At 45.3% G+C, this 8,663-nt stretch overlaps 1 protein-coding gene across 1 annotated transcript; it reads left to right on the top strand.

Annotated features, from left to right (window-relative positions):
* On the top strand, nucleotides 1-8,663 carry R3HDML (R3H domain containing like). The gene is made up of 5 exons (XM_068525154.1): nucleotides 1-258; nucleotides 3,311-3,429; nucleotides 3,530-3,662; nucleotides 4,810-4,925; nucleotides 8,564-8,663. Exons 1-5 carry the CDS (start codon nucleotides 1-3, stop codon nucleotides 8,661-8,663), a joined length of 726 nt encoding a protein of 241 aa, XP_068381255.1.

Genomic DNA, 8,663 nt, shown 5'->3' with positions numbered 1-8,663 from the left:
ATGCCCCTGCTGCCCGGCACCGTGGGCCTGGCAGGCCTGCTCTTCTGGGCAGGCCAGACAATGAACACCTTGATGCCCAATGCCACCCTGGCACTGGCCCAGACCGAGGGCACAGCTGTGCGACCCCTGACTGGCCTGGGGGTGCCCCGGTACCGGTGGAAGCGCCACATCTCTGCCCGGGACATGAGTGCCTTATTGGATTATCACAACCACCTCCGGGCCAGCGTGCACCCACCTGCCGCCAACATGGAGTACATGGTGAGTCCCCATGCCCTCCCAGTGCCTCCTCCAGCAAACGCCAGTCCACTCAGTGTGTCCTGGAAAGACTGGACCATTCACCAGCCTGGCCTCACTAGCCAGTATCTGGGCATCTGGGTCCTGTGGAATGGGCAGGAATTCGTCTGCCCATTTTACAGATGAGAAAACTAAGGCGGTTGTATAGGTCCTTTCTGCAGGCAGGAGCAGAGGACTGTGACTTATGGAGCATCTCCTGTGCGCCAGGCACTTACGTGTGACCCTCTTCCTTCAAGGTGGGAATTGTCTCCATTTTCCAAATAAAGAAATCAAGATGCAGAGAATTAATTTGCTGAAGGTCACCCAGTTGGGATTGCATCCCAGGTCTGCCGGCTGCTAAAGCTGTCTTAACTAACACAATACCTTTTCCAAGAATTCTGGCTTCCAGCCAGGGAGCCGCAGGGGGCGGCAGGTGGCTGGAGCTTTCCCTGCCATTGTCTCTTTGCCCCAGGGGTTTGATGGACACACCCAAACTGTCCTCAGCAAGCCTGTGGAGGTAGAATTTGGAGAGATGGGGTCTGGTACCTGGAGTGGGAGTGGGGGGTCTCAGGCTGAGGAGAAACAGCAGCTGACCAGCAGAGGCAGCTGGGATGTCTTCCTTCAAAGAGGCAGGGTGGGGGGCTCTCACCCCAGCCCCCCCACAAGCCAGACTCTGGGGGGGAGGAGGGAACCTTTCTCTTTATCGCAGCCCCTCCCCCAGGACCATTGTCCCAAAGCAGCCTGGAGAGATAGGCTTCCATTCCACCTACAGATTTCTTTAGGCAAAGAGATTGCTGACCTGCCCCCTCGAAGATAAATACCTGCTCCCTCAACAGCCTGCAAATGCTTATACTTCTGCAGCGTGTCCATTCACTTACGTACCAGCTCCTGCTTGGAGCCAGGCACCACGCTAAGCCTCGTGGACGCTGCCGAGAACAGGATGGACAAGGTCTCGTCCCTCACAGAGCTTCCATTTTAGTGGGGATGATAGAAAACAAAGATCAACCACAAAAGTTACGTGTAACACGACATCAGGTCGCAATAAGGTGTTGGGAGGGGTGGGGATAGGAGCCCAAATGGCAGGCAGCTGGAGGCGGCGGAGCCATTTATTTGTTCATTAACTGACTCATCCATTGATTAACACAGTGGCTGGCATGTAGAAGGCCTTCTAGTTTTCAAACAATGACACATTTATTGAGCACCAGCCTGTGTGCGAGGCCCTCCCCACAGCAGGTGTTTAATTATTGCATGCTTTGTAGGACAGAGAGAGCTAGACAGCTCACCAGGGGCCCGAGGAGTGTCAGTGAGTGTGGGTTTGATGTTTGCATGCCCCTACCTCAGTTCACCCCTTTGTGGCACGAAGGAAACATTCCTCTGCTTTCCCTAAAAATGGATGAGTCCAACATCTCTGGGGAGATGTCTGGACCCCTCTTTGGGGATCCCCATTGCTTCACTAGCTAGCTTCAGCCCACAGGACCAGTATCTGGCTAAACATCCCTTGCTTAAGGAGCCCTTTCCCTCCTCTGGCTCCAAGAAAGACCGGGTCCCGTTTCACATTCTCACACCCGCCAATTGTAATGACTGTTTAACATCTCATTTCCTTGTTAGACTGTGAGTCCTTGTTCAATATTTGCTGAATGAACAGATGAAACGAATAAAAGAATAATATCTCAGAATCCCAGGAAGTCAGAGTGGAAGGGAACTAGTATTTTTTTTTAAAGTGATGCTTTTTCAAGTTATAAAAGTTGGAGCATTCAGAGATTGGAAAATTAAGAAGCTGTTACGAAGGATGAGGAAGGTATTCTCTATGCACTAATGTGGAATCATCATTAAGGTAACCCATCTGGTTAAGTGAAAAGAGCTAGGGGCCAAATAGAATGTCTGGAGTCCTGCCATTTGTCAAAAAAATTCATATATATACATATATATATATATATATATATATATATATATATATGTATATATATAACTATTGTATGTATGTAATATATAATTATTTTATGTATATACCATATAAGATATATAATTACATATATAAATATATATGTGCATATATAATATACTTACAGGTGTAGAATATTTCTGGAACAGGACACAGGAAACTCACAGTGACAGTTGCCTCCAGGGTCAGGGTGGCTGGAGGGACGAGTGTAGGATGGGAATGAAAGACTCTCCACTTTTCCTCCTTCAAACATCTTACATATTAAATTTGTTCATGTTTTCACTGTTAAAAAAAGAACCTTTTGAATTAAAAAATTTTAATGTTTAAATAACCACATTGGGGACTTCCCTGGTGGCGCAGTGGATAAGAATCCGCCTGCCAACGCAGGGGACACGGGTTCGATCCCTGGTCTGGGAACTAAGATCCCACATGCCGCAGAGCAACTAAGACCATGGGCCACAACTACTGAGCCTGTGCTCTAGATCCCGCGAGCCACAACTACTGAAGCCCGCGGGCCTAGAGCCCGGGCTTATGCTCCGCAACAAGAGAAGCCACCACAGTGAGAAGCCCGTGCACCGCAAGGAAGAGTAGCCCCCGCTCGATGCAACTATAGAAAGCTCACGCGCAGCAACAAAGACCCAGCGCAGCCAAAAATAAATAAAATTAAATCTTTAAAAAAATAAATAAATAAATAAACACAATGAAAAAAATACAATAAATGGAAAAAAAAACCCATTCTCTTCCCATCACTCTGGGCTGAGTCACTTCTAGGGACTGCTGGGAACTCCTAGGCCCATACCCTGGGACCCCGCTCGGAGCAGAGAGCCCCAAGCTTGAAGTCCAGTGAAGGAAAAAGGGCATTAGACTAGGAGTCAGAGACCTAGGTGTGGATCTCGGCTCTGGTGTGGACTTGCCTTTGACCTTGAAGTCGTAGGCCTTCTCTGAGCCTCAGTGTTCTAATTTATCAAGTGGATTGGTTGCAGGGTTCCAAAGGAGGTGGGGCGTCAACATACCATGTATACGTGCATCTCTAGACACTGTTGAAATGATGGTGTTTGTTCCCCCGGGGACTTTCATGACCTTTCTTTTTCCCAGGTCTGGGACAAGCGGCTGGCCAGGTCTGCTGAGGCCTGGGCCACGCAGTGCATTTGGGCCCACGGGCCCTCACAGCTGATGAGATATGTGGGCCAGAACCTCTCCATCCATTCTGGCCGGTGAGTGAACCTCTGCCCTTCCTTCACTCCATCACTCAACAAGGTCACTGAGCACGCTGATGGCAGAGTGACTTTTCTTCTATCTTCTCCGCCTCTGCAGGTACCGCTCGGTGGTGGATCTCGTGAAGTCCTGGTCTGAGGAGAAGCGTCATTACTTGTTTCCGGTCCCGAAGGACTGCACCCCGCGCTGCCCCTTGCGCTGCAGTGGCCCTGTGTGCTCTCACTATACCCAGGTACACCTTTGTTGGGATGTAGGGCTGATGAGAGAACAAATCCTCTACCTTAGAAGAAAAAGAATGTGGTGGGACAGCAATTAGAAATAAAACAGAGGCCCTTAACAGACTTCCTTTTACATAACGAGCCTGTTCCTGGAAAGTTGTGTGTACATTGAACTGAGCTGAACTGGATCTTGTTTTGAGGGTCTTAGGTCGGCGGACCATACTGTTTGACCCCAAAATGGAGATGTGTGGTCTGACAAGTTCAAGACTGCCTTTGATTTCAATAGGTCCAAGCATTTTCTAGTATTTTTTATTTTCTAAGGCTCCTGCTGTCTTAAAAAAAGAAACGCCAGATAAGATTACAAAAGATTGTAGTATATTTTGAGTGCTAATATTGAAGTTGTTACCACTTATTATACATAAAAATACAATGCAGTATAATGTTGCAAGAAATAGGACCAGAAGTTTTCAATGGTAGGAAAAATGTCTACTTTCAGGTCTGCCAATCTCTCTGTGACTCATTTGCAGTAAATGTCAAAAACTGAAATTTGAGACCCCCTAGGAAATGTGAGGCCTAAACCAAATGTCCTTCCTGACATCCATGAGATATTATTACCTCCATTTTACCAAAGGAGAAACCAGGCACAGAGGGGTTAAGTGACTTGGTCAAAGTCACACAGCTAGTGATACTGAGATCCTGATCCAAGGCTGTTTAACTCCAAAGCTTGTGTTTTAACTTCCAACATGACAATGATTTTCAAACATTGGTCACTAGGGGGAAAAAAAAGAAAGACAGAAATCTAATTGAAAGGTGTAGAACATATTAGCATATATCATTCTATATGATAAGATTAAATATTGGTTCATAAAACTTTTGTTCAAATTGTTTGAGGAGGGGTAAGGGTGTGTGTGTGTGTGTATGTGTGTGTGTGTGTGTGTTGGTACACTGGGTAACAATATAAAATGTATTCCTTACTGTTGGTTATAGTGGAAAAAATTTTGAGAAACATTATAGTACAATATGCCTCTAGTCCCCTCACCCTGAGACAGGTGCTTCCCCCAGGAAAACCTCATCTAATGCATCCACCCTGACAGAGCAAGCCCAAGAACCTTTCAGCCCCAAGTCCTTCTCACAGCCTCCTTTGTCTTTGTCCCTCCTCAGATGGTGTGGGCATCTTCCAATCGGCTGGGCTGTGCCATCCACACCTGTGGCAGCATCCGTGTCTTGGGCAGCACCTGGCACCAGGCTGTGTACCTGGTCTGCAACTACGCCATTAAGTGAGTGCAGCTCTGAGGCAGAGGGGGCTCTGGGGCAGGAGGGTGGACCCTGAGGTGGAGTGGGCAGGATTCTCAGAAAAGGAAGACATACAGGACACCCTGCCTTCCTCCGTTCTAAATAACCTGAACATCATACAATTCAGTACTTTTAGAGTCAATCAGGAATCCTTTTTCTTTACCCAAGTTTCAGAATCGATTGGGAGATAGACAGAGGACAAAGGCAGGTGGATAGGCAGTGTCCCTGATGAAGCCAACAGTGGAGAATGTGGCTTAGGTCTGCCAGCCAAGTGGGCTTGCAAATATCTCACTGTTGAATTAGACCTTCATATCCATTGACAGGCAACATTGACCAACCACAGGCCTCTTCTAAGTGCAGTGCCAGCCCCTCTAAGCTTCCCACAAGAAATAGAGCAACCAGGAATACATGCTCCCTGCAGGCAGGCAGGTCCCATAGGAAAGAAAGGAAGGATGCAATGAGCATGCTCAGCTGCTTCTCCCAGACTCTCCAGTCAGCTTGGTGGGAGAGAAGTCAAGAGTGGTCTTCACATGCTAGTCTCCTGGAAACACAGAGAAAGGGGGTTGGGAGTTCCCATCCAACGTACAGTATACAAACTTGCAACAGATTCTCATACAAAACAGATTACAGACTCTCATACACAAACGGGAACAAATTCTAAGTAAACATGATATTCAGAGTTTCAAGATTACATAGTCATAACTGCCTTTTACTCTCACGTAGCTCTTGATCATTTACAAAACACTTTCCCCTTATTATCTCATTGAAGAGATGAAAGAGAGAAAGAAGGAGAAAGGGAAGGACACTGGGAAAATATTTACTCTTTTTACAGATGAAGACATTGAGGATCAGAGAGGTTAAGTAATTTACCAAAAGCCACAAAGCCAATAAGTAGCAGAGCTGTTTGAAACACAAGTCTTTTGATTTCATGTTCTATCTACTGTACTATCCTGATGTTCTGGAAGTCATTGGTAGCCCGAACTCAGATTCTCAAGTCAAGATATTTGTTAGATGGAGACATCTATGGACAAAGTGTCATAATGCAGCCCAGCTTTATCAGATATGGAAAAATGCAACAAAGCAAATTCCGTCACACACAGCTTAAGGAACTGTTCCAATTTGTTTGCTGACATATTGAATTTTTGAAGCATTGACTATTAACCGTATAGTTGTTAAGATTTTTAGGCTCTGGAGTCAAGACTGTCAGAGTTCAAATTTGTGATTCAACTTCTCCATGCCTGTTTTTCATCTACAAAATGGGAGTAAAATGGTATCTACTTATAGAATTGTTGAGAGAATTAAGTGAGCTGACCCAGGTAATGTCCCCAGGCTCATAATATTTTGGAATACATGTTGGTTCTTATTACTAGAACTGGGTTTGGTTCTCAGCTCTACCATGTACACACTGAGGACTTTGGATAAGTCATTTCATCTCCTTGGGTCTCAGTCTCCTCTTTTAAAATAGGGCTAATGCTACCTGGCTCACAGAGGATCTTGGTACGTAGTTGCCCATAGTACATGTTAAATAAATAGTGGCCAGGATTATAACTAGGTTATAAACTCTTTGAGGGCAGGAAATAGACCTGATTCATTTTGGTATCCTTTTACTACAGTGATTTCAAACCTTTGTTCTTTCAAGCAGAACTCTTTTCTAAGTGGTTAAATTAAACAAAAAAAAGAATGACTTTTATTCCATCACCCCTGGTGTCTCCACCACCCACATTCCCTGCCCCCAAACTTCCAGGAACACCTTTTCTTTTTCCTGCTGGAAAAACTGGTAGCGTTTGATATATTTATTTATTATTGTTTAAAATTTTACTACATTTTATACTGATGTACATGCTATAAAATTCAGTGGGTATGAAAAAAGGTAAACACAGAATGTTGTCTCCCTCCCCTGCCCACACTTCCCCTCTGTAAGTTTCTTGCATAACCTTCTGGAGATCTTTTATGTACTTACAAGCATGCATATGTTTTCACTCCGGGAGCACCTTTTGAAAACGGAGAACTCACAGCATCTGGCACAAAGCCTGATGCCCACTAGATGCTCTGGAAGTGTTTGTGGAATGAATGAATGAATGAACCCATATGAAACCAGAAATGCATACTTTTCTAAGCACTTTGGCTGACTTTACTTACAGTCATTCAACAATCACTTTTGGAGGAAAAAGATTCCATTTCTGTCCACAAAGAGTGTTGGTTTAATGTGTGAGAAAATAAGGCACTGGGACTTGAAAGGTAACTAACACTACAGGCCAGTGGTGAGATTATTAGGTAGCTCTTAGCAAGAACTGGGGGAGTGATTTTAGGCTTTGAGAAGACAAAGAGGGGGGAAAAGAGAAATCTGTGGGCTGGGATGGAGAAGCGAGTTGTGGAAAGATGAGGTGTGTAAGCTGGATCCACTTGCTGCTAGAGCAGTCTGGAAGGCCTGACTGAAAGCTGTAGACGTGATTCATAAACGAGGGGCCAGCAAACTACAGCTCACAGCCAAAATCTGGCCTCCTGCCTATTTTCATAAATAAAGTTTTATTGAAACACAGCTACGATATTTGTTTACATATCGTCTAGGGCTGCTTTCATGCAATAAAGACATTTGGTCTCCAAAGCCTAAAATATTTACTATCTGGCCCTTTACATTGCCAACCCCTGCACAGGCAATGGGGAGCCACTAAAAGTTCTTGAGCAGGAGAATGATATGATGAAGGTTTGTTCTTTTTTTTTAAACAGCTTTATTGAGATATAATTTACATACCATATAACTTACCCATTTGCAGTGTACAACTCAATGGGTTTTGGGTATATTACGTTATTCATTTTTTCAATCGTGGTAAAATATATGTAACATAAAATTTGCCATTTTTAAGTATACAACTCAGTGGCATTAATCACTATTTCCAAAATGTTTTCATCACCCCAAAGAGAAAATCTGTAACCTTAAAGCAATGGCTCCCTACCCTCCTCCTCCCTAAAGGCTGTGGTTCATTGAGAGGATTAACTCCGGAGCAGGTAGGATGGATTTGGGATAAGGCCATTGAAGAAATAAATGTACAGCAGTAGCCACAAAGAGGCTTCATGGGCATGTCCCCCATGAGTGAATTATACTCAGTATCTAATTATTCTAGTTCTCATTTGCATACCACCTTGTAAGTTACAAAGTGTTTTCACATAATTTTTATGGACACCATTTCACTTATTTATTTTATTCAGAGGATAAAATCAAGGCTCAAGAAATGAGGTGGTTTATTCTGTCACCAACTGGCAGGTGGCAGAATCCAGGACCAAAACTCAGACCCGCCCGCTGGGGAGGGGAGGGGGGTGTTTGTGCTGGGAGGTGAGAGTGGGGTGGAAGGAATAAGAAAATCAGCATGTCCTGGGGAGCCACTTATCTGCCAGGTGAGGTGCTAGAGGCATGCGCACATGGCTCCATTATTTGATCTGCTGCTGCGTCCCTGTGTGGGAGGGAAGTCTTCTATTGGTTTTACAGATGAAGAGACTGAGGCTTGCAGGTGTGACTTGGTCACAGGGCCAGACAGTGGCACTGCTGAGATTTGGAAACCTCTGTGAAGGTGGCTCCATGTAACTGTCCCCCGACCCTGCCTCCCTGGGACCTTTTCTCTTCCAGGGGCAACTGGATCGGCGAGGCGCCATACAAGATGGGGAGGCCGTGTTCTGCCTGCCCTCCCAGCTACCAAGGCAGCTGCAACAGCAACATGTGCTTCTAG

The sequence above is a fragment of the Eschrichtius robustus genome, chromosome 16, assembly GCF_028021215.1.
Source record: "Eschrichtius robustus isolate mEscRob2 chromosome 16, mEscRob2.pri, whole genome shotgun sequence".
Taxonomy (NCBI): domain Eukaryota; kingdom Metazoa; phylum Chordata; class Mammalia; order Artiodactyla; family Eschrichtiidae; genus Eschrichtius; species Eschrichtius robustus.
This window is presented reverse-complemented; position numbering and strand designations above follow the sequence as displayed.